Here is a 27418-nt window from a genome sequence, read left to right on the forward strand (position 1 = left end):
TTTTAAATCTAAATACTACACCAAGGAATGAAACAGTAAGCATTGTGGAGGCTAAAGTGGTGGTTTTCCCGACAATGGAAGATTTCAAGAAAATATTGAACAACAAACAGTGCTGTCAAAGGAACCCATGAATTTGATGACACTGGCATACTGTATTGCGTGACTTGAAAGATGGCTTTTGACTCTTATCAACCCATGCCCCCAATATTAATAAAACCTTACTGTAACAAGCACTAGATAAGCAGAAATAAACAGTTGGTGCTATTGAGTGATTGCAGGAAAATATCACAACTAATACCTACTAATTTGAAATCTGATGGGTGGTGTTATTGTGTAGCTGCTCAGTTATGTCCAACCCTTTGCTGTGCCATGGACTGCAGCATGCCAGGCTTCCTTGTCATTCACCATCTGCTGGAGCTTGTTCAAACTCAAGTCCCTTGAGTCAGTGATGCCAACCAACCATCTCATCCTCTGTCATCCCTTTCTCCTCACAAACTTCAATCTTTCCCAGCATCAGGATCTTTTCCAGTGAGTTCGCTCTTCGTATCAGGTGGCCAAAGTATTGGAGCTTCAGCCTTAGCATCAGTCCCTCCAATGAATATTCAAGTTGATTTCTTTTAGTATTGACTGGTTTGATCTCCTAGCAGTCCAGGGGACTCCCAAGAGTCTTCTCCAACACCACAGTTCAAAAGCATCAAGTCTTCAGTGCTCAGCCTTCTTTATTGTCCATCTCTCACATCCGTGCATGACTACTGGAAAAACCATAGCTTTGACAAGATGGGCCTTTGTCGGCAAAGTAATGTCTCTGCTTTTTAATACGCTGTCTAGGTTATTCATAACTTTTCTTCCAAGGAGCAAGCGTCTTCTAATTTCATAGCTGCAGTCACCATCTGCAGTGATTGTGGAGCCCAGGAAAATAAAGTCTCTCTCAAGGTTTCCATTTTCCCCCCATCTATTCACCATGAAGTGATGGGACCAGATGCCATGATCTTAGTTTGTTGAACATTGAGTTTTAAGCCAGCTTTTTCACTCTCCTCTTTGACTTTTATCAAAAGGATCTTTAGTTCCACTTCGCTTTCTGCTCTAAGGGTGGTGTCATCTACATATCTGAACTAATTGATATTTCTCCCAGCAATCTTGATTCCAGTTTGTGCTTCATCCAGCCCAGCATTTTGCAAGATGTACTCTGTGTATAAGTTAAATAAGGGCAACAATACACAGTCTTGATGTACTCCTTTCCCTATTTGGAAACAGTCTGCTGTTCCATGTCTTGTTCTAACTGTTGCTTCTTGAACTACATACAAGTTTCTCAGGAGGCAGATCAGGTGGTCTGGTGTTCCCATCTCTTGAAGAATTTTTCAGTTTGTTGTGATCCACACAGTCAGAGGCTTTGGCATAAAAGCAAAAGTATGTGCTTTTCTGGAACTCTCTTGCTTTTTCGATGATCCAACGAATGCTGGAAATTTGATCTCTGGTTCCTCTGCCTTTCCTAAATCCAGCTTGAACATCTGGAAGTTCATGGTTCATGTACTGTTGAAGCCTGGCTTGGAGAATTTTGAGCATTACTTAACTAGTGTGTGAGATGAGTGCAGCTGTGCAGTAGTTTGAGCATTCTTTGGCATTGCCTTTCTTTGGGATTGGAATGAAAACTGATCTTTTCCAGTCCTGTGGCCACTCCTGAGTTTTCCAAATTTGCTGGCATATTGAGTGCAGCACTTTCACAGCATCATCTTTCAGGATTTGAAATAGCTCCACTGGAATTCCATCACCTCCACTAGCTTTGTTTGCAGTGATGCTTCCTAAGGCCCGCTTGACTTCACATTCCAGGATGTCTGGCTCTAGGTGAGTGATCACACCATCGTGGTGATCTGGCTCATGAAGGTCTTTTTTGTACAGTTCTTCTGTGTATTCTTGTCACCTCTTCTTAATACCTTTTGCTTCTGTTAGGTCCATACCATTACTGTCCTTTATTGAGCCCATCTTTGCATGAAATGTTCCCTTGGTATCTCTAATTGTCTTGAGCGACCTCTAGTCTTTCCCATTCTTTTGTTTTCCTCTATTTCTTTGCACTGGTCACTGAGGAAGGCTTTCTTCTCTCTCCTTGCTGTTCCTTGGGACTCTGCATTCAAATGGGTATATCTTTCCTTTTCTCCTTTGCCTTTCACTTCTTTTCTTTTCACAGCTATTTGTAAGGTCTCCTCAGACAACCATTTTGCCTTTTTGCATTTCTTTTTCTTGGGAATCATCTTGATCCCTGTCTCCTGTACAGTGTCACGAACCTCCGTCTATAGTTCTCAGGCCCTCTGCCTATCAGATCTAATCCCTTGAATCTGTTTGTCACTTCCACTGTATAATTGTAAGGGATTTGATTTAGGTCATACTCGAATGGTCTAGTGGTTTTCCCTATATTCTTCAATTTAAGTCTGAATTTGGCAATATGGAGTTCATGATTTGAACCACAGTCAGCTCCCAGTCTTGGTTTTGCTGACTGTATAGAGCTTCTCCACTTTGGCTGCGAAGAATATAATCAATCTGATTTCGGTATTGACCATCTGGTGACATCCATGTGTCGAGTCTTCTCTTGGTGTTGTTGGAAAAAGGTGTTTGCTATGACCAGTGCGTTCTCTTGGCAAAACTCTATTAGCCTTTGCCCTGCTTCATTCTGTACCCCAAGGCCAAATTTGCCTGGTATCTCCTGACTTCCTACTTTTGCATTCTAGTCCCCTATAGTGAAAAGGACATCTTCTTTTGGGTATTCGTTGTAGAACATCTTGAACGTCTTCATCGAATGGTTTAACTTCAGCTTTTTCAGCATTACTGATCAGGGCATAAACTTGGATTACCGTGATATTGAACGGTTTGCCTTGGAAACGAACAGATCATTTTGTCGTTTTTGAGATTGTATCCAAGTACTGCATTTTGGACTCTTTTGTTAACTATGATGACTACTCCATTTCTTCTAAGGGATTCTTGCCCACAGTAGTAGATACAACGGTCATCTGAGTTAAATTCACCCATTCCAGTCCATTTTAGTTCACTGAGTCCTAAAATGTTGATGTTCACTCTTTCCATCTCCTCTTTGACCACTTCCAGTTTGCCTTGATTCATGGACCTAACATTCCAGGTTCCTATTCAGTATTGCTCTTTACAGCATTGAACTTTATTTCCATCACCAGTCACATGCACAACTGGGTGTTGTTTTTGACATCTTAAGGACTTAAAAATTTCATATAATGCAGAAATACTGGTGAGAATTTTCTCAGGTTTTATTATTTATTTATTTTACTGCAGTGACTTTTCATTGCTTGGTGCAGGCTTTGTCTGTTTGCATAGAGCAGGGGTGACTTTTGGTCTCAGTGCTTGGACTTCTCATTGTGGTAGCTTCTCATTTTGGTGGCTTCTCTTGTTGTGGAGCACAGGCTTTGGGCACGTGGGGCACAGTAGTTGTGGCCTGCGGGCTCTAGACCTCAGGCTCAGTATTTGTAATGCATGGGCTTAGTTGCTCCAAGGCATGTGGAATCTTCCTGGAACAGGACTCGAACCCATGTCCCTTGCCTTGGCAAGCAGGTTCGTATGCATTGCACCACCAGGGAAGTCCTCAACTTTTATATATATAAAAGAAATGGTGTTTAAAGATACTTCTGTTGAGTTTTGAATTCTGGGTTGACAGTTTTTTCCTTTAATACTTTAACATGTTGCTCTTCTGTCTTTTCACTTAAGTGTCACCTAAGACATTTGTTGTCATTTTTATCTTTGTTCTGTTTAAAATGTTTTTCTTTATTGCTGGTTTTCAGTAATTTGGTTGACTTCCCATTGGACATTTCTTCATATTTCTGGTTCCAAGGTTTATTGAGCTTCTTGGGTCTGTGAGTTTATAGTTTTCATCAAATTCAGAAAAATTTTAGATACTGCTTTTCAAAATATTTTTTTTCTGCCTCCTATTTGATTTCCTTTGTGAACTGCTTTTAGGCCTTTTCTTAAAGTTCTCCCATAATTACTGATGTCTTTATCTTTCATCTTTCTTGTCTCTCTGTTTCATTTTGGATAGTTTCTGTTTTCATGTCTTTCAAGTTCTCTGATCTTTTTTGCTGCAGTGTCTAATCTGCTAGTAATTTCATAGTGCATTTTGTATCCCAGAAATTGCAGTTTTTATCCTGAAGTCCAATTTTCATCTTTTTCATGTTTTCCTTGACATGTTTATTCTTTATTGTAACTTTATGTGGAATTCAGTTATAATAACTATTTTAATGTCTTTGCTAATGTTAAGATCTCTATCACTCGGGGTTGTTTTTGATTGGCTTTCTTTTCCTATTGTAGGTATTATTAGATTGGTGCAAAAGTAATCGCGGTTTTGCATTGTTAAATTTGCTGTTTGATATTGGAGTACATTCTTAAATGTGGTTATGTTATACATTATTGTGCATTTCTTGCTTAATGTTTATTTTAATGAATTATTGCTTGCTATTTATTTTATATGTATTTTAGACTATGGAAATAATGTTAGACAAAAACAAATTCCAGTCATTTTCTTATTCAAGTTCAAAATGGGTCATAAGCAGTGGAGACAGCTCACAACATCAACAACACATTTGGCCCAGGAACTGCTAATGAACATGCAGTGAAGCAGTGATTCAAGAAGTTTTGCAAAGATAATTAGCCTCTTGCAGATAAGGAGAGTAGTGGTTGGCCATTGGAAGTTGACCAACAGCCAGATGAGAGAATCATCCAAGCTGATCCTCTTACAACTACATGAGAAGTTGCCCGAGAACTTAGCGTCGAGCATTCTTTGGTCGTTTGGCATTTGAAGCAGATTGGAAAGGTGAAAAAGCTTGGTAAAGTGGATGCCTCATGAGCTGACCGCAAATCAAAAAAAATTGTCTTGAAGTGTCATCGTCTCTTGTTCTACACAGCAATGAACTATTTCTTGATCAGATTGTGACGTGCAATGAAAACTGGATTGTATACAACAGTTGGTGACAACCAGCTCAGCAGTTGGACTGAGAAAAAGCTCTAAAGTCCTTTCCAAAGCCAAACTTGCACCAAGAAAAGGGTCATGGTCACTGTTTAGTGGTCTGCTGCTGGTCTGATTCACTACAGCTTTCTTTTTTCCCAGCAAAACCATTACATCTGAGAAGTATGCTGAGCAAGTTGTTGAGATGCACCAAAAACTGCGGTACCTGCAGCCAACATTGGTCAACAGAAAGGGCCCAGCTCTTCTCCGTGACAGTGCCCAGTCACATGTTGTACAAGCAGTGCTTCAAAAGGTGAACAAACTGGGCTACTAAATCTTCCCTCATCTATACTAGATTCACCTGAGCTCTTGCCAACTGACTACCACTTCTTTGAGCATCTTGACAAATTTTTGCAGGGAAAATGCTTCCACAACCAGCAGGACACAGAAAATGCTTTCCAAGAGTTCATCGAATCCTGAAGCACTGATTTTTTTTTTGCTGCAAGAATAAATGTATTTCTTGTTGGCAAAAGTATGTTGATTGTAATGGTTCCTATTTTGATTAATAAAGATGTGTTTGTGCCTTGTTATACTGATTTAAAATTTGAGATCCAAAACCACAATTACTATTGCACCAACCTAGTATTTTTTTCAGGCTTCTTTACATGTCTGATAAATTAAAAAATATTTTTTATTTGTATTTAAGTTCCACATATACAGCATTATGGTTCAACATCTGTTTGTAGTACAAAGTTATTACCCCCCACAAGTCTAGTTACCATTCATCACCATACAGTTGATGCCCTTCGTCCAAGTCACCCATCTCCCAACACCCTTCTTTTCTGGTAACTAGTAATCTGTTCTTTGACTCTCTTAGTTTTTGTTTTGTTTATCCATTGGTATGTGCCTGTGTTTGTGTTTCGATTCCACATATGAATCAAATCATATGGTGTTTGTCTCTCTTTGTCTAACTTACTTCACTTAGCATCATACCCTCAAGGTCCAACCATGTTATAAATGGCAGGATTTCATTCTTTATGGCTGAGAAGCATTGTGTGTGTGTGTGTGTGTGTGTGTGTGTGTGTATACGTGTGTGTGTATGTGTGTGTATGTGTATCTCATGTTCTCTTTATCCTTATATCTATCAGTAGACACTTAGGTTGTCTGCATATTTTGGCTATTGTAAATAATGTTGCAGTGAACATAAAAGTTCATATGTCTTTTTGAATTAGTGCTTTTTCTTTAGATAAATACCCAGAAGTGGAATTGTTTTTAATTTTTTAAAGAAACCTCTCTGCTGTTTTCCATAATTGCTGCACGAGTTTACATTCTCACTAATAGTTTAACAGAGTCTCTGCTCCACATTCTCACCGACGCTCATTATTTGTTGTTCTTTTGATAATCACCATTACTTACAGGTATGAGATGATATCTCATTGTGGTTTTTGCTTGCATTTTCCTGATAATTAGTGATGTTAAGTATCTTACATGTACCTGTTGGCCACTTGTATGTTGTTTCCAGTCTTGAATTCACATCTTTAAACTATTTTGAGTTAATTTGTGTATGGTATAAGATAGTGGTCTGATTTTATTCTGTTGCATGTGGCAGTCTAGTTTTCCCAGTATTGTTTATTAAAGAGACTATCCTTTCTCCATTGTGTTTCTTTCTTCTTTTGTTATAAGTTAATTATCCATATATACATGGGTTTATTTCTGAGCTCTCTATGTTCTGTTCCGTTGACTCATATATCTATTTTTGTGCGAGTACCATACTGTTTTAATTACTATAGCTTTGTAGTATAGTTTGAAACCAGAGAATATGATACCTCTGGCTTTGTTCTTATTTCTCAAGGTTGTTTTGGCTATTTAGAGTCTTTCATGGTTCCCTTCAAACTTAACAATTAATGTAGTTCTGTGAAATCTGCCATTAGAATTTTGTAAGGGTTGCACTGAATCTGTAGATTGGGTAGTATGCATATTTTAACTACTATTTCAATCCATGAGCATGTAATATCTTTCCATTTTTTAGTATCTTCAGTTTTTCTCATCTGTGCCTTACAGTTTTCAGTGTACAGGTTTTTCACCTCCTTGGTAAAATTTATTCTTAGGTCTTTTTGCCTGGTAAATATTTATTGGTTGCTAGACATTATGAATTTTATTTTGTTGAATGTTGGATATTTTTGTATTCTGGTAAATATTCTTGATCTTTGTTTTGGGACACAGTTCTTTGGAAACAGTTTTGTCATTCTGGGTCTTGCCCTTAAGATTTGTTAGGTGAGAGAAGTTTAGTGTTTAGTGCTAATTACTTCTCACTGCTGAGACTCTTCTGAGTACTCTACTCATATCTCTGTGAAATGAGGTTTTAAGTGTGGCTTCTGGGAAAGGGACCGCTACATGAGCTCTGAGTACTCATTCTTCTAATCCTTTCAGGTGGATTTCTTCCTGACCTTCGGTATTTTCCTTACATGCATGTCCTGATCAATACTGAATGAGTCGAGAGGGTCATTTTGCAGAGCGCCATCATTTTCTTTCCCTGCTACCCTCTTCTCTGTTACTCAGTCTTTGACTCTAGCTACACTAGTCTCCCTGGAGCCTTGGTTCTGTCTCCTTAAGTTGGGGTTCATCAGACCTTCCTTTGTCACAGCCTGGAAGCTTTTAGCAAAGCTCAGCTTCTGTGTTTTCTCTCTTAGGGATATTTGTTGCTTTGTCATGTCCAGCATCTTGAAAACCATTGTTTGATTTTTGTTCAGTGTTTTATTTGTTTCAGACAAGGGAGTAAAGTTGGTCTCTATTCCATCTGCTGGAAGTGAAAGGACTTTCATTTTAATTAACTTTTAATTATAGAAATCTGAAGCAACTACAAAAATATAGAGAGTGGGATGATGCATCCCCATGTACCCATCACCAATTACAGATGTAAGCATCTGTAATTACCGTCTCGGAGCCAGTGTTGTCTTGTCTTCTAACATTTTTCCTCTCTCTCTCAACCCCCCTGAATTATTTTGAACCTAATCATATCATCTCAACCCTAGATATGTTAGTACATATCTCTGTTACATAGCTGAGCAGTTCCTCAGAGGCGTAGCCACAATACTGTTTCCATACCTAAAAGTACTTATTTCTTAGAACCTTTTAATGTTATGTTTTCTTTAAGATATTCCTAATATTCTCACAGTTTTGCTTTCTTGTTGTTTTTAAAGTTGGTTTGTTTGAAAAAGGATCCAAATAAAATTTACATATTCTTTTTAAATTATTGGGCTGGCCAAAAAGTTCATTTGAGTTTTTCTGTTACAGCTTACAGAAAAACCTGAATGACCTTTTTGCCCAGCCCTACAGCAAGATGTTGCTGCTGCTACTGTTGCTGCTAAGTTGCTTCAGTTGTGTCTGACTCTGTGCGACCCTATAGACGGCAGCCCACTAGGCTCCTCTGTCCCTGGGATTCTCCAGGCAAGAACACTGGAGTGGGTTGCCATTTCCTTCTCCAATGCATGAAAGTGTAAAGCGAAAGAAGTCACTCAGTCGTGCCCAACTCTTCGCGACCCCATGAACTGCAGCCTATCAGGCTTCTCCGTCCATGGGATTTTCCAGGCAAGAGTACTGGAGTGGGTTGCCGTTGCCTTTTCCGACAGCAAGATGTTAGGAGGGGCGAAATTGCATTTAGAAACAAACCCCATACCTTCCAGAGATGTTCAGAGGGCTCAGACAGACCCCAGGACCCAGAGACTCCACAGAGACTGAGACAGAACTGTGTTTGAGTGTCTCCTGCAGAGGTTCAGGTCAGCAGTGGACTGCTGCAGGGGCAGGGGCTCTGGGTGCACCAGACCTGGGTATGGCATAAGCCCCCTTGAAGGAGGTCGCCATTAACCCTACCATAGAGCCTCCAGAACTACAGAGGATTGGGAAAACAGACTCTTGGAGAGCACAAACAGAACCTTATGTGTACCAGGACCCAGGAGAAAGGAGCAGTGACCCCACAAGAGACTGACCGAGACTTACCTGTGAGTGTCCAGGAGTCTCTGGCAGAGGTGTGGGTCAGCAGCAGCCTGCTACAGGGTTGGGGCACTGAGTGTAGCAGTGCATGCATGGGAGCTTTTGAAGGAGGTCGCCATTATCTTCATTACCTCCACCATAGTTTGGCCCCAGATAAATAACAGGGAGAGAACACAGTTCCACCCATCAATAGAAAATTGGATTAAAGATATACTGAGCATGGCCCCGCCTATCAGAATAAGACCCAGTTTCCCCCTCAGTCAGTCTCTCCCATCAGGAAGTTTCCCTAAGCCTCTTATCCTTCTCCATCAGAGGGCAGACAGACTGAAAACCACAACCACAAAAAACTAACCAATCTGATCACACAGACCACGGCCTTGTCTAACTCACGGAAACTATGAGCCATGCCGTTTAGGGACACCCATCCAAGACGGACAGGACATGGTGGGGAGTTCTGACAAAATGTGGTCCACTGAAGAAGGGAATGGCAAACCGCTTCAGTATTCTTGCCTTGAGAACCCCATGAACAGTTTGAAAAGGCAAAAAGATAGGACACTGAAAGATGAACTCCCCAGGTCAATAGATGTCCATTATGCTACTGGAGATCAGTGGAGAAATAACTCCAGAAAGAACGAAGAGATAGAGTCAAGGCAAAAACAACACCCAGTTGTGGATGTGACTGGTGATGGAAGCAAGCTCCAATGCTGTAAAGGGCAGTATTGCATAGGAACCTGGAATGTTAGGTCCATGAATCAAAGCAAATTGGAAGTGGTTAAACAGGAGATGGCAAGAGTAAAGGTCGACGTTTTAGGACTCAGTGAACTAAAATGGACTCGAATGGGTGGGTTTAACTCAGATAACCATTATATCTATGACTGTGGGCAAGAATCCCTTAGAAGAAATGGAGTAGTCATCATAGTTAACAAAAGAGTCCACAATGCAGTACTTGGATGCAGCCTCAAAAACGACAGAATGATCTCTGTTCGTTTCCAAGGCAAACCATTCAGTATCACAGTAATCCAAATCTGTGCCCCAGACCAGTAATGCTGAAGAAGCTGAAGTTGAACGGTTCTATGAAGACCTACAAGACATTCTACAACTAATACCCCAAAAAAGATGTCCTTTTCATTATAGGGGACTGGAATGTAAAAGTAGGAAGTCAGGAGATACCTGGATTACAGGCAAATTTGGCCTTGGGGTATAGAATGAAGCAGGGCAAAGGCTAATTTCCAACAACACAAGAGAAGACTCTACACATGGACATCACCAGATGGTCAATACTGAAATCAGATTGATTATATTCTTCGCAGCCGAAGTGGAGAAGCTCTATACAGTCAGCAAAAACAAGACTGGGAGCTGACTGTGGCTCAGATCATGAACTCCCTATTGCCAAATTCAGACTTAAATTGAAGAACATAGGGAAAACCACTAGACCATTCGAGTATGACCTAAATCAGATCCCTTACTATTATACAGTGGAAGTGACAAATAGATTCAAGGGATTAGATCTGATAGACAGAGGGCCTGAGAACTATGGATGGAGGTTCATGACACTGTACAGGAGACAGGGATCAAGACCATTCCCAAGAAAAAGAAATGCAAAAAGGCAAAATGGTTGTCTGAGGAGACCTTACAAATAGCTGTGAAAAGAAAAGAAGCGAAAGGCAAAGGAGAAAAGGAAAGATATATCCATTTGAATGCAGAGTCCCAAGGAACAGCAAGGAGAGAGAAGAAAGCCTTCCTCAGTGACCAATGCAAAGAAATAGAAGAAAACAAAAGAATGGGAAAGACTAGAGATCTCTCAAGACAATTAGAGATACCAAGGGAACATTTTAGGCAAAGATGGGCACAATAAAGGACAGAAGTGGTATGGACCTAACAGAAGCAAAAGGTATTAAGAAGAGGTGGCAAGAATACACAAAAGAACTGTATAAAAAAGACCTTCATGAACCAGATCACCACGATGGTGTGATCACTCACCTAGAGCCAGACATCCTGGAATGTGAAGTCAAGCAGGCCTTAGGAAGCATCACTGTGAACAAGGCTAGTGGAAGTGATGGAATTTCATTTGAGCTATTTCAAATCTTAAAAGATGATGCTGTAAAAGTGCTGCACTCAATATAGCAGCAAATTTGGAAAACTCAGGAGTGGCCACAGGACTGGAAAAGATCAGTTTTCATTCCAATCCCAAAGAAAGGCAATGCCAAAGAATGCTCAAACTACTGCACAGCTGCACTCATCTCACACACTAGTTAAGTAATGCTCAAAATTCTCCAAGCCAGGCTTCAGCAATACGTGAACCGTGAACTTCCAGATGTTCAAGCTGGATTTAGGAAAGGCAAAGGAACCAGAGATCAAATTTCCAGCATCCATTGGATCATCGAAAGCAAGAGAGTTCCAGAAAAACATCTACTTCTGCTTTATTGACTATGCCAAAGCCTTTGACTGTGTGGATCACAATAAACTGTGGAAAATTCTTCAAGAGATGGGAATACCAGACCACCTGACCTGCCTCTTGTGAAATCTGTATGCAGGTCAAGAAGCAACCGTTAAAAGTGGACATGGAATAACAGACTGGTTCCAAATCGTGAAAGGAGTCAAGGCTGTATATTGTGGCCCTGCTTATTTAACTTATATGCAGAGTACATCATGAGAAACACTGGACTGGATGAAGCACAAGCTGGAATCAAGATTGCTGGGAGAAATATCAGTTATCTCAGATATGCAAATGATACTACCCTTATGGCAGAAAGCAAAGAAGAACTAAAGAGCCTCTTGATGAAAGTGAAAGAGGAGAGTGAAAGAGTTGGCTTAAAACTCAAAATTCAGAAAATGAAGATCATGGCATCTGGTTCCATCACTTCATGGCAAGTAGATGCGGACATAGTGAGAAACTTTATTTTCTGGGGCTCCACAATCACTGCAGATGGTGACTGCAGCCATGAAATTTAAAAAGGCGCTTGCTCCTTGGAAGAAAAGTTATGACCAACCTGAGCAGCATATTATAAAGCAGAGACATCACTTTGACAACAAAGGTCCATCTAGTCAAAGCTGTGGTTTTTCCAGTAGTCATGCATGGGTATGAGAGTTGGACTATAAAGAAAGCTGAGTGCCAAAGAATTGATGCTTTTGAACTCTGGTGTTGGAGAAGACTCTTGAGAGTCGCTTGGATTGCAAGGAGGTCCAACCAGTCCATCCTAAAGGAAATCAGTCCTGAATATTCATTGGAAAGACTTATGCTGAAGCTGAAACTCCAATACTTTGGCCACCTGATGCGAAGAACTGACTCATTGGAAAAGTCCCTGATGCTGGGAAAGGTTGAAGGCAGGAGGAGAAGGGGACAACAGAGGATAAGTTGATTGGATGGCATCACCGACTCAATGGATGAGTTTGAGCAAACTCCTGGAGTTGATGACGGACAGGGAGGCCTGGCATGCTGCAGTCCGTTGGGTCACATAGAGTCTGACACGACTGAGTGACTGAACTGACTGAAACAATTCCCTCGCACTTTGGACTCAATTATTAGTCTCTTGACATCATAAAGCATATTGTAACAGGAACTTTCTCTTTGGTTTCTCTAGCCCCATTCACTGCTTCTCCTTCCTATAGCCACCAGTTTTCTCCTACCAGCACTTTTGATCCATGTTTCTTCTTCCTAAAACGTACATATGGGGATGCCAATCTTAAGCTCAAAAACCTTCAATGAATAAAGAAGGTGCAGAAAAATGTGAATGGTATGCCTTTCTTTATGTAAAAGTTTAAAGTAGTATATGTGCTTATGCGTCTATAGACTGCCTGAAGAAGCCTACAGAAGTTACTGACACTGGTTGCTTTCTAAGAGGGAAGCTAGATGACTGAAGTGAGAAAAATACAGATTTTTCCTATTTTGTTTGAGTTCTTTTATTTATGTAATTATGTTTACTCATTTTAAGTAAAAAGAAAAAATTTTAAATAAGTACTAAGTTATAAGAGTATGAACTTGGTATTCAGGAACCTTCTACTCTGTGGCTACCCTTTCCCTTTTGTTTCCAGCTGGGATGCACCTCACCTGGGTGGTGTTTAACAAAATGTTTCAGCATGGTCTTGGTTCTTACAGAGTCTGGAGATTACTGCCAGTATTGACGCAGGGTCCCAGGATTCTGAATTTCCTGTAGTGCTTAGTGTGGTTCTACCTAAAATGCCTTTAGGCCACCTTTGAGGATCATTTTTCTCCCCAGGGAATCTAATATTTTATCTATTCTTTGATTTTGTGTTCTGCCTAAGTTTTAGTTTTCCCATTCCTTTGATATGCCATTCTTTGTATACTAAATATCTTTTTCATTTGTCTTTACTTGTCCATTAAAACTATATTGCCTATTTTTAGGTATTTGTATGTATAAATTATTTTTCCCTTGAAATTTGAGCTTTTTGGGGGGAGAGATATACTTTCTGGAGTTTTTGTAATCTTTATGAAGTTTGACTCTGTGTGTTTTGATAAAAAGGGATGTGATAATGTAGCTACTCAATATATTCTGGATTGTTGTGGCAATTAAAATGAATGCTTGTAAGGAATTTTAAAACAGTATGTTATGTGGATTAGAGTGTGTTATATGATGCTTTTATGTAGTAGGCATTCATTCAGTAAAGTTTTTGAAATATTTGGAGTATTGATGAATAAATCAGTGAACATTAGTCTTAGTTTTCAGGGATTAATGTAAATACAAACTAGGTTTTGTTTTTTTTTTTCCACAACCGTATTCATTAATCCATTCAAGAAATAATTGTTTCCTATGCACTGGGCAGTAGTGGAGTTTTCGGGAGCACATGGTGACTAAAGACTGTGTTTTTTTAAGAAGTTTACATGTATACTTACTTATTGAAATATGAGTTCTGTAAGAGTATAAAAGGGAGGAGCCTAAATTAATTTTGCTGAAACAGTAAATGTCAGCTTTATCTGATTGAAAATAAGTCTGCAGGATGTCCTGTGGTATACCAAATTATTATAATTTATTTTGCTTGCTCTTGAAAAAGACTTGGCCACTGTATCCAACATGATAATCTTAGCTGCCGACATAGTTTTTCCTAATAGTAGCAATAATAATCAGTGATTGTCTTTACCTCATTTAATGGGATTTTGTTAATATTTTATCCATTCTTTGGTTTTGTGTTCTACCTAAGGTTTAGTTTTCCCATTCCTTTGATGTACCATTTTTTCTATACTAAATATCGTTTTTGTTCATCTTTACTTGTCTGGTAAACCTGTATTGCCTGTTTTTAGGTATTTATATGTGTATATTATTTTTCACTTGAGATTTTGAACTAATTATGGGGAGAGACATACTTCCTGGTAAATTTGTGTAATCTTTATGAAGTTTGACTCTGTGTGTTAGTCTGTTAATCTCTGAGAGCTTGAAATTGAGTTTTGTTGTTTCAAGTGATGGTTCTGCTTATATAATGATTACTGTAAAGTTAAGTATATTGCAGCATTTATGTTAGTTGAATTTCACTGTTATGATTAGGAGAGAGGCTTCAAAATTTGTCTAATTCCCGAATTTAATATTTGTGATTTTGTATTTAGAATTGTTTTTATTTCTCTACGTATTAGGTATTAACTCCACAAAAGTTGGAATTGTTACGAGCCCAAATACAACAAGAGCTGGAAACTCCAATGAGAGAACGTTTTAAGAATCTAGATGAAGTAAGTAATTTGTATTTATATTTTCATTAGACTGTGAAAGGCTTGATGAGAAAAGCATCATTTTCCTACTCAAAAGCTCGGCAGTGGCTTCCGTTCTTAGTCACAGTCCTTATAGTGCCCTTGAAGACTGCGCAGGATAAGATCCTGTTCCTCCGTCCACATTAACCTTGTTGGTGTTTCTTTGTTACTCTAGAAGTGGTGCAGTTCGAGACTTTGCCGTAGCTGTTACTCCTGCCGTATGTCTTTTGGTTAACTTTCTCATCTTCAAGGCAGCTGAAATATCACCTTCCCAGTGAGGCCTGCTTTGATCTACTGCCTCCATTTAATATTGCAGCCTGCCTTTCCTATCACTCTTTAGATTTTTGGATGCCCATTTACCCTGCTCTACTTTTAATTTTTCTCTAATATTTATAATCTTCTAAATATGCTATATATTTATTGTATTTGTTTTAAATTTTTTCTCTTTACAACTGCTAGAATGTAAGTCGCATGAGCAGAGGAACCTTTATTTGTTTTGGTTGACTGTTATAGTCCGAATTCCTGAAACTCTTAGCATACAGCAGGTGCTCAATTAATATTTGTTGAATGAAAGAATGAAATTCAAGCAACCTCAGAAAAGTGAAAATTTATTAGTTTTTCTTCAAATTGAGATGTCTCCTCATATGCAATGTTAGTATAATTTCACAAATAGTTTGGTAAAGGAATAGGAAAAGATGACAAATACTGACTATATTAGGTACTGTGCTAGACATTTTATATATTGCATTATTTAATAAATATACTGAACCTTTTACATGCAAATGAATATTGTCCCCTTCACAGTGGACCCTTTTGGAAAGTTGTAGTCTAGTGCTGTTGCCATTGAACAAAATAGTTGTGGAATCCTCTTTTCCTAATGATTTTCTGGCTTGATTAAGTCTTTTTTTGAATATCATCCTTGTTGGTAACCAAAGCATTACAGTTTAGTGGTAGTAAACTATTTTGGGGGCTCCAAAATCACTGCAGATGGTGACTGCAGCCATGAGATTAAAAGACGCTTACTCCTTGGGAGAAAAGTTATGATCAACCTAGACAGCATATTAAAAAGCAGAGACATTACTTTGCCAACAGAGGTCCATCTAGTTGAGGCTATGGTTTTTCCAATAGTCACATATGGATATGATAGTTGGACTATAAAGAAAGAGTGCCAAAGAATTGATGCTTTTGAACTGTGGTGTTGGAAAAGACCCTTGAGAGTCTCTTGGACTGCAAGGAGAGCCAACCAGTCCATCCTAAAGGAAATCAGTCCTGAATATTCATTGGAGGGACTGATGTTGAAACTGAAACTCCCAATACTTTGGCCACCTGATACAAAGAACTGACTCATATGAAAAGACCCTGATGCTGGGAAAGATTGAAGGCGGGAAGAGAAGGTGCCGACAGAGGATGAGGTGGTTGGATGGCATCATTGACTCAATGGACATGAGTTTGAGTAAACTCTGGGAGTTGGTGATGGACAGGGACGCTTTGCATGCTGCAGTCCATGGGGTTGCAAAGAGTTGGATACAACTGAGAGACTGAACTGAACTGAGTAGATTTAATTTTGGGATATAACAAAATCACTTAAACCTGAGTTAGACGATCAAGTTAAGTGAAAGGATTTTTTTTTTTTAACCAAAGTATGTCCATAATAAAATCATGAAACCCATTTTCTTGGTCAATAAACTGGCTTAGAAATCTTTCAACTGAAGATTTACAGTGAGCTGAGTATTTTAGGAGGCATGCTTTCCTTATTAATTCCTTATTAATTTCTTGATGCATGTTGAAATAGTGTCTCCTCCTTCTTGCTCTTTTGCCTAAGTTTTTATTGAGATTCAGAATGCTATCAACTTTTTAGTGTTAGGGAGCAGAATTGGATCATAGGTATTGCATGTGTTGTTGGTTAGTCAGGAGGGTTGAAGTTATACTTCAGACTGGTGTGTTGACTTGGACTGTCATTATAACATTTGATTGAACCCTAGGTTATTGTGCTAAGCATTCAGATAACCATTTACATACTTAGAATTCATCCTTTCTGACTCTTAGGATGGTATTTTATGTTATAGAATTAGTTTTTATTTTTATTATTTTTTAAAATTTGAATATAATTGCTTAACAATATTGACTGTACTGTAATGTGAATCAACTGTATGTATATACCCTCCTTTTTGAGCCTCCCTTCCACCCCCACCCCCCATTCCACCTCTTTAGGTTATCACAGAGCACTGAGCTGAGCTCCCTGTGGTGTATAGCAGCTTCCCACTAGGTAGCTATTTTACACATGGTAGTGTAAATATTTCAGTGCTACTCTCTCATAGAATTAATTTTTAAAATCTATTTTGAAAGGTGTGCTACATTCTTAAATATTAATTTATTAAGCTGAGAAGTCAAAACTTCTGACCTGCTACACATTTCTATTATGAGAATCAATGAGGAAATGAGATTAATGATAATTTGCTTTATTAATACCTTTTCAGGAGTGTGCTAATTCTGTTTGTAGCATTCTTGTCATGGGGACTTTTCCAAATTTTGTTTATACTTCTGTTAAGCTTATTTTTTACTTTTAGAATGGCTTTCAGTATAAAACAGTTTAAATTTTTTGCAAAAGTGATTTTTGAAGTAACTATAAATTTCATTTTTAAATTTGTGATAAATTACAATCTTTTTAAATTTAGGAAGTGGAAAAGTATAGAGCTGAATATAATAAGCTTCGCTATGAACATACATTTCTCAAATCAGAATTTGAACACCAGAAAGAAGAATTTGCACGTATTTTAGAAGAAGAAAAAATAAAACACAAATCAGAGGTGAGTGACTGATTATTACTGGTTTAGTTGTTATGCTACTAATGAATAAAATTTTATGATTATATATTTTTTGTGAATTACAACTTAGAGCTGATTGCATAAATGTTTTATTGGCTAATAATTATATGGCTAATATTTGTCATTTTCATCTGCTCTATAGCAGCATTTTTCTTGTGAATGTTCTTTTTTGACTGTTAATTTTTCTTCTTTCCCTCTTTCCTTTTGCCCCAGTTAATGAAGATGCATAGCCTCAGAGACAGACTTCTCTTTGCAAATACAGTTTATCTGTATGACTGCTTGGTTAGCAGTATCCCCCTCTACTTATTAAAATCAAACCAAATTCAGGAGAGCTCTGGCTGTCAGCCCATGTGCCTTATTTCCACTGATAAAAATTAAGGAGTTTACACCTTAGGGAGTGCCCATCACCCTGAATATTGTGCCCCTCACCATCACTGTGTTCTTCCTGACATCTACAACCATAACAATGCCTGTAGTCTACAACCGTATTCTGTGTCTGTTGAGTTAGGTGGCCTCTGTGCTCATTTTGTGGTTTGTCTCCTAAATTTGCCAAAAATGAAATTTGTGTTTCTTATTCCTCATGTTATTTTTAGGTGATTTTTCAGGATGGAAAGAGAAATAATAGTTTTATCCTGCTATGTTCCCTGCTGGCTCAGATGGGAAAGAACTGGCCTGCAATGCAGGAGACCCAGGTTCAAACCCTGCGTAGGGAAGATCCCCTGGAGAAGGAAATGGCAACCCACACCAGTAGTCTTGCCTGGAGAATTCCATGGACAGAGGAGCCTGGCAGGCTACAGTCCGTGTGGTCACAAAGAGCAGGACACAACTGAGCAACTAACATGCTTTCATTCAAATAAGAAATCTAATGCTAGTTGAATTTATTAAAAAAAAAAATGCTGTCTGTAGTTATGGGGAGTGTTCTGTGTACAAACACATCTTCATCATATGTTTATTGCATTGTCTTTAATTGGAATAAAGAGCTAAAATATACTCTCCTTCCTTTAACATTTACTAGTTAGATCAAACTGATTTCTTTTTATCAGTGAATAAATTGCTCCATGATTATTTGAAATGTAAGAAGTTCAATGAACCTCAGATCATTTGAGTCCATTAAGAATTTGGTACTGAAAAAACTAAAAATATAATAGTCTTTTTCCTTAAAAAATCATTTATGGCCTTTTTTTTTTTAAACATTTGATCTCACTTCTATTATGGTCAGTGAAATGGGGCAGGACTGTCTTATTTTGTCCATTTTAAATGGAAACACTGAAGCACAAGATAAGGGACTTGCCCAAAGTTTCACAGAAACTCATTAGCCAACTTAACTGAACTCTGGTACCCCAACTCCCAGCCCAGAGTTTTAAATTTGAAATTACTAATGAGTCGAGGTTGCCATGTTAATTAGGGGCCATCTACCACTGTAATGTTGTAGAGAAATGAGTTGATTTCTATTATATAAGATTTTGAATCTATAATAATGATAGATTTAAGGGAACTACATATAAAATTTTTCCTCTGGGAAAAGGAATGATAAAAATTTCAAATTTAAAATGTAGATTTAGTATGTTGAAGAGTAACTACTGAGATTAAAGATAATGGTGGCTTATTTTATACTTTGCTTTTAAAATCTAATGTTGGTTGATGTTTATCTGGTAATGATTATTTGTGCTGTCTTAGTTTTATCTTTTTTCTTTTTTTTTTAAAGAATGAAACGTGCATCTGAAATCTGATGGCTATTCTATTTTTCATCCATGAAAGGCCAAATGATAATCATTAAAAATTTTAAGATGCCAGTGGCATCATTAATTTTCTAATTGGAATGTCTAATGACGTTCTTAGAAACCTGGAAATAAATGGCTAGCTCTATGCCATGATTAGTAAAATCTGGAAAAGTAAAACTTTCTAATAAGGCTGAAGTTCTCTCCTTTCTACTTCCCAGTTGATTATGCAGGAGCGGTATTAATTAGTGGATAATTGGTGTCTGCTTTCATTCCATCACTTATCTTTACACTCCAGTTTCTCTATACAATTAAAGTAAAAACTAGTGAGATGATGTGGATCGCAAAACAGCAGTAAAACTTCAAAGTAAGGCCTACCCTTGCCATCTATCAATTTTACAATTTTAACTGGTATAAAATATATTATCTTGGTGTATTAAAAATAATTGGATTTTCTTGCATTAATTAAGGACTCACACAATAGTTGTACATTTTCACTTCTACAGATGAAAGAAGTTTTGATTCATATGGTAATACTTGAGGAAAATTTTGTTATTAGTGTTTTCCTGAGGAGCACACTAGGAATTCACATTTTCCTTGTGATATTTTAAATTTTAAAAATTACATGAAGATATCTTATGAAAAAAGATATGTCGTAATTTCTTAGTGCATTTGACTGTAAGCACATATTAAGTCGGGTTTTATACAAATGAAATTCTGAAGTTGCATGCATTCTTATTTGGAAGTGGTACTACTGTGTTTTCATTTTATTAGGACTCTAATTTTATATTATTCTGCAAATAGTAATGAAGAGCAGTACAGAGAGTTTTAGGTTTAGGTGATTGTAATGTAGGCTGAATGAGTGAAAGAGTAATCGAGTGAAGAAGTATTAAGATCTTGAGAGAGGGCAGTGAGCATTGCACCATATGAAAAACTGATAGAATACATAATGACAGCTCTCTGAGGCTATTCCATCATGTGTCCCAAACTGGCTGTGCTCTACCTTGGATTATGTAGGGATCATGAGAAGCCAAAGTTCCTATGACAAAAAGAACTTTTCTGGGTCTCTGTTACCACATGCTGTTTACCTTATAGCACTGGTAGCAGGAGGACTGATCATGCCCTCCTTGTTTGGGTCCTTACGCTGACATGTACATAATCACGTTGGTAGACATCATGAAATCTCTCAGAACACTTTTGTTCTGGTGGGTTCTAAAGTTCTATCTGAAGCGCTGCTTTAGGTCCAGGTGTTTCCTTTATTTAAAATATTCCAAATTCTCTTACACCCTTCTTAGATTACGCTGAACTACATTATAATAGACAAAAGTGATGGGACCAGATGCCACAATCTTCATTTTTCGAATGTTGATTTTTAAGCCAGCTTTTTCACTCTCCTTGTTCACCCTCATCAAAAGCCTCTTTAGTTCCTCTTCTCTTTCTGCCATAAGGGTGGTGTCATCTGCATATCTGAGGTTATTGATATTTCTCCCAGCTATCTTGATTCCAGCTTGAGCTTTATCCAGCTGGGCATTTCTCATGATGTACTCTGCATATAAGCAGGGTGACAATATACAGCCTTGATATATTCCTTTCCCAATTTGGAACCAGTCCATTGTTCCACGGAGAAGGAAATGGCAACCCACTCCAGTATTCTTGCCTGGAGAATCCTGTGGACAGAGGAGCCTGGTGGGCTGCTGTCTATGGGGTCGGACAGAGTTGTACACGACTCAAGTGACTTAGCACGCATGCATGCATTGGAGAAGGAAATGGCAACCCACTCCAGTGTTCTTGCCTGGAGAATGCCAGGGACGGGGGAGCCTGGTGTGCTGCCATCTATGGGGTCACACAGAGTCAGACATGACTGAGGGACTTAGCAGCAGCCATTGTTCCATGTTAGGTTCTAACTGTTGCTTCTTGACCGCACTTCTTAGATTCATTTATAGCAATGTGAGCAATCAGTTGTCTCTTGGGCCGTTTTGGCCCAGGCTGCAGAGCATTACGTTAAGTCCTTTTGGCTTAAAGTGAGCCTTCTAAGCTCATCCTGGCTAAAACAACCCCTGGTGGTGGTTATAGCTGTCGTTTTTTAACTTTCTTTCTCTCTCTCTCTTTTTTAAACAACTGATTTTTTTTTTTTTTTTTTTTTTGAGTTAAATCATCTAAAGAAACCCCATATATAAGCAGAGGAGCTGGTATGGTTAACAACAAAGTTTTGTTAGTAGGGGATAGGGAGTTGGAGAGATCAGCGAAGGGAAAGAATGAGTTTTACTCTGATTACTTGGACCCTCATTCCTGGAGGTGAGAGACCTCTGAAGTGCCTTAGAGGTTAGGAAGCAGCTTGAAATCTCCTGATGCTGAGGTGCTTGGGATCCAGTCGCAATGGTTGGCATGAATAAAACCATTGGTCTTTCTGTTCAACAAGTTCCCTGGTGATTTGTCATTACCCTGGGGTAGTGGTTTTCAGTTCTTTCTTGCATCTGAGAATTAAGAATTAGGCCATCACTACAACTGGGGCTTTAATAAACTCTCAGCTATCATTAAAACTCTCATCAGTCACATTTGTAGTTAGTAATATGGACAAGCAGCTTTTTTTAATAAATTAAGTTGCTTTGGACTAGATGATTTTATTAGTGTAGATATAGCCAAAGAATTACTGTCAGATGAGGAAAAGCTTAGGAGTAATCAGCATATTGATCTTGCATAAGTCCCTATAATGTTCTGATGAATTTTAAAAATACTTGACATATTTTAAATTGTTCTGTAGTATTATTTTTAATTTTGAACTTTAGCCAGCATCTGATGAAGCCCTGTGCTAAACACCATGAGGAGATGGAGGAAGAAAAATAGGACAGGGTCCTTGCCCTCACATTTCAGTCATGCCAAGTACAGGATGAAGAACGTGACATTTTAGGATTTTTTTTTTTTCCTTTCCTTTTTCATTCACCACCTGAACTTTTTGTTTCATATTGTGCAATTTCAAATTTTAATTTGCTGACTTGTAAAGCATGTTTATGACTGAAAATTTGATAATTTAAGGTTGTATGTTTTCTTTCAAATTATTATTAGATTGCAAGATTGGAGGAAGATAAAGAACTCCTTAACCAGTTGCACAGTGTTGATCCCACAAGAGAGAGCAACCGAATGGAGCAACTTGTTCGAGCAAAAGCCCATTTGCATCAGAAATTAAAAAGTTTAGAAGCTGAAATAGCAGAATTAAGAGCTGAAAAGGAGAATTCTAGTGCTCAGGCAGAAAATGTCCAAAGAATTCAGGTGCGGCAGTTGGCTGAGATGCAGGCTACAGTCAGATCCCTGGAGGTAAGGTTTTAATTGCTTCTCGGTAGACTATGGCATCCTTTTTCTTTTTCTATTTGAAGTGCAGTTGACAGACCTTTGATTTTTAGAGCATAAATATGTGCTCACCACTTTAATGCTGATGCATTTGTGGAATCCCAAGAGTAGATATACTTTCTGTAAAGAAGAAAGCTCTTGATTGAAGCAATAGCTATGGTACCACATTTACAAAGGGATTATTTATTCTTTGGGAGTCATGTCACCTAGCTGAAATGTTTTAACTCTTATAATCACAGAGTAGAATATTCAAAAAATTTTTTTAAAAATTGAGTTTCTGAAGACTAAAATCATCTCAAACCAGAAAGAGCAATTTCTTTTTAGTTATTTCCTTATGCTGTGATTTAAGATCTTAAAATCATAAATCCTGTTTCAACAGAAATACTGCATTTATGTCTTATGACAGCTTCATGCCAGAGTAACAAAATTCAGCTTGGCTGCTAATGCATATAAAGCCTTTACTGAAGTATTCCTAAGTTCATTAGGGAAAGAAAAGAGCTGTCAGAGCTACATTAGTACTCTTAGGTATTCTCCTATGAAGTTCTTGTTGGAAAGGAAAAACTTTTACTTTATCCTCTTAGGTTCAGTGTTTGAGGATTGTGAGTTAAACTGACAACAGACAGATTAGCAAGAGAAAAGGCAGATTTTTATTCATGTGTATAAACAGGAGTTCACAGAAAAATGTGACTTAGAGACAACTGTAATTTGGGGCTTATACACCATTTTAATGAGGAAAAGAGATGGGGAGAAAGGACAATTATAGGAAAACAAATGACTTTTAGGAAAGATAAATGAGTCCTTAGGAAAACAAATGGGAGATGTGACAATTTTGTGATGATGTTTGTGTAGGTGATTTCTTATCCTGGTGGTGGTGTCTCCTGTGATAGAAATTGATCTTCCCTAGTTACGAAACCCCTGGGGAAGGGAATTCTAACACTTATTCTTTTTAGAGGCTCTGCTTTTAGACAAAAAAGCCTATGTTTTTATTATTTGTCAGATGAAAATAAATAAATGGCAGTAGCATGCCTTTCTTTGTTGGGTTTTTTGTTTTTTTTTGGTTTTTTTTTTTGGCTCTCATTGTGCCTGGAGAGTATCATTTTATATGTGAGGAAAATAAGTTTTTGAATTATTTTTAATGCACTCCTTATCATTTAAGATATATAGGAAATGAAATGTTATAGAACTGAAGCTTATCCTTTAATTGCAAAATGTTTTCATGTTAGCTATTTTGAATAGAAATATTTTTTAAAAGTATTTATTTTTCCCTTTCTAATTAAAGAGTACTATGAATATTACCATCCAGGAATTTTCTTGACAACTTCATTAAGAATTTTTATTATGTGATGAGGTCAGGAACTAAGCTCCAGATTAGTTGAGGATTTTAAAATTTTCATCTTTTGGGTTTTGTTTTTTTTTTTTCCCCTTAATCTCCATTGATTTTAGATTTTCAGTTCTCACTTCTTAATACCACAAATGAGCCCTCCTGTCTACCTGGTAATATATTTTTTCATATCTTCTATGCACTTATAATCCCCCAGAATGCTTATTTGAATTATGTTGACAATAATAGTAAATAGGTATCAAATGTGTGTTTAGGTATGCATTCTCTGAGAGAAGTGTTTGGGTTTTAGCTTGGTGTGGGGGCTGTTGATAAGTAAGTTGTCTAGGTAACTTTCTTGCATATTTCCTGGAACAGATCTTTCATTTGAATTCTTCTAATTGCTTTGATAAAACTTGCTACTTTGGTATATGTTAATGTTGAGGTTTTGGATAATTTGAGGTAGTATGATTATTACATTTATTTAATTAGTGCTTATTTTATTTTTATATAATTGTGAAAAATTAGCAAATTTTAAAATATTTTGTTTTAATAAAAGGCTGAAAAACAGTCAGCTAAACTACAGGCTGAACGCTTGGAAAAAGAGCTACAATCAAGCAATGAACAAAACACTGTGTTAACTAGTAAATTGCATAAAGCCGAACGGGAAGTAAATACCTTGGCCAGTAAAGTAAGTTGTTCTCAGTGTCTGCTTTATTTAGAATGCTTGAGACTGTATAATGACAAAGGAATTTTGTGTTTAAGTAGCTTACTTTTCTATGTTGAAGTCTCTTTTTTGGTCTTATTCTACCTTCTAAATACATGTAGAATTTGACCATTCTAACTGCCTTTATTGTGACCACTCTAGTCTAGTTTTTAGATTAGCCTCCTAACTTGGTCTCTTCACTCTACCCTGTCAGAGCTTTGTGTGATCTGGCCTCCGTAGTCTTTCCCCAGTCCTCATAGTCCGTTTTCCCTCCTGTTCACTTTGCTCTAGCCTCACTGGTCTTCTCACTCTTCTTTGATCAGGCTTCTGCCTCAGGGCTTTTGTGCTTGCCTACCTTGCATGATCTTCCCTCACATATGTATATTGCTTCTTCCTCACCTATTTCTGATGTTGCCTTATCAGAGAGGACTTTTGTTTCTTCACTTAGTGAAATACCATCTTCCCTCTTCCTCTTCCTTACTCTCTGTCTTTTTTATCTGCTTTATTTTCCTTTATATGTCTTAACGCCATGTGATAAATTTGTTTATTTTTGTCTTTTATATCCCTTTTCCTTCAATCAAATATAAGCTCCAGGAGAACCAGGATGTTGCTTCTGTTACTGTTAGATCTTAGCTCCTGGAACAGTGCTGGTACACAGTAGACACTCAGTAAATATTTGTTAAATGAGTGAATCAACAGCATGATCTGCATTTTTTTAAAGAATATAGTGGTTTGAGCATCTTTAATATACATTATTCTCAGAAATTTAGATGTTTTTTCCTCCCTCAAAGGCAGTATATATATGCTATGCTATGGTAAGTCACTTTAGTCATGTCCGACTCTGTGCGACCCCATAGACAGCAGCCACCAGGCTCCCCCATCCCTGGGATTCTCCAGGCAAGACCCTTGGAGTGGGTTGCCATTTCCTTCTCCAATGCACGGAAGTGAAAAGTGAAAGTGAAGTCGCTCAGTCGTATCCGACTCCTAGCGACCCCATGGACTGCAGCCTACCAGGCTCCTCCATCCATGGGATTTTCCAGGCTCCAGTAACCAGAGTAGGATACCAATGATGAAAGTACTTTATAGAATACTGTAGTGAATATCAACACTGGAGGGAGTCAGACATATTCAAATTACATTTCTTCCCCTTACTAGCTGTGTGATCTTGGGCAATTTACTTTCTCTATGAAGACTTTAGCATTTTCTTTTATGAAAGAAGACTAATACTTTATAGAATGTGGCAGAGATTAAATGAGATATTCTGCACTTAGATATAAAGTACTTAGCATAAGACTAATATATAATCACCTGAATATACCTATATTAGTAGTACTTGGGGCAGCTCTAAGAACTTGAAAATAAAACTGATTTCTGTCAATGAGATCATGTATTATATTTCTATTAGAGTAATGTAAAATCATCTTTAAAAAAGTTTCTAGACCATAGGGAACTTACCATAGTCTGGTAGAAATATGTGGACTTATCTAGAGGAGTAATGTATTCATCATAAATTGCTTGTCCAGAGTCAAACAGTGTTATGACAGAAGAAAGAGATAGTTTTAGTTGGCAGAGTGTGAGTATTCTGGTCCCACTGAAGAGATTATTCTTACTGTGGAAGGAATACCTCAATCTGTTTTAAGTTGTGGCTATGAAATAATCAATTCCTCCCATTCCTTTCGTTCTGATTGCATTGTCCTAAGCAGCTTTCTCTGAAATTTTTGGTACAGGGAGAGAATGCACTGGTCCTTCAGGGTTAGAATATTCTAGTTTCCATTACAGTTTTTTTTCATGATTAATAAACTGACTTTCTGGTTTTATAGATCACTTTTTGTAAACTTCAGTAGTGTGAACTTTGTAAACTTTAGTAATCTCTCTCTGACCTTGAGAGTTGTCTTTAAGTGTAGTGACAAAATTGGATTTCTGTGTCTGAAAGGCCAAAGCCATAATATTAGATATATTAGATGCCATCCTTGGAAGATAGTCTACCCAGTTTTTTCTGTGGCAAATACATATATTTTCCACTTTCAGACTGTATGTTTATTAACATACATCGCTAAGAGTTGCCTGTTTTGTAAAAGGCACATTTGCATTATTTTGCATATAAATGGTTTATTAGAAACCACCCATCAACTTGAGACAAATCAAGTTTTCATTTAAGATCTTGCATTATAAAAATATTTTGTTGGAAGGATAAATTTTAAAATAATGTTTTAAGCATTGTCACAGTTTTCTTTGCAACTTGAAATTTTCATCAACATTTGGCAGTTCTCACAAATGATTGCTTGCAATGCAAAGGAACACCTGGGGTGTTTTTGTCTAAATTATTCAGATTTGTAAATGTTTGTTAGGTTTTGAACAGTTATGTCACGTAACTATCAATGTCTTAGATTAAAAAGTATTACCAAAAAAAAAGTATTACCAAAGATGGCCTAAAAATAATGACCTTAAACATATTTTATATTCAGTTAGATAAATTTTTGTTACCTCTTGAGGTGTTTGAGCTTTAGGACTCCAATAAAATGTATAGTTTTAAGGAAGTCATCCCACAGAGTTATCCTTATTATGTAAGTTAATAAGGTCATTCCATCTCTGACCTTTGAAAAAGATCAGAGTTTGAATACTGTCTCTTTGGAATTTACTTGAAGAGCTTCTTGAGTAATACATTTTTTCAACTATATTTGAATTTCTTGCTTACGCATATTGTTTTCTTGTGTGCGTTTGTGTAATTTAACAGATTCTGAACGCTTATAAAATGCCTATTCTTGCTACTTTGTTAAACTTCTTTAAGTTTTATTAATACTAGCTAATATTCTCTGAATATTAATACTTCTCTTGTGTCAGAAGCATAAAGCAAATTCACAAAGACTAGA

The 27418-nt window shown here is 37.5% G+C and overlaps 1 protein-coding gene across 4 annotated transcripts in view; it reads left to right on the plus strand.

The window, feature by feature from the left end:
* Positions 1–27418, plus strand: part of CEP83 (centrosomal protein 83) — a 144306-nt gene that overhangs the window by 65706 nt on the left and 51182 nt on the right. For all 4 annotated transcript variants that reach the window (XM_044941819.2, XM_044941820.2, XM_006064485.4 and 1 more), the window contains 4 exons: positions 14526–14618; positions 17312–17443; positions 22243–22491; positions 24402–24533. In XM_044941819.2, coding sequence (XP_044797754.2) covers positions 14526–14618; positions 17312–17443; positions 22243–22491; positions 24402–24533 — 606 coding nt within the window. The remainder of the gene's footprint in view (positions 1–14525; positions 14619–17311; positions 17444–22242; positions 22492–24401; positions 24534–27418) is intronic.

The sequence above is a fragment of the Bubalus bubalis genome, chromosome 4, assembly GCF_019923935.1.
Source record: "Bubalus bubalis isolate 160015118507 breed Murrah chromosome 4, NDDB_SH_1, whole genome shotgun sequence".
Taxonomy (NCBI): domain Eukaryota; kingdom Metazoa; phylum Chordata; class Mammalia; order Artiodactyla; family Bovidae; genus Bubalus; species Bubalus bubalis.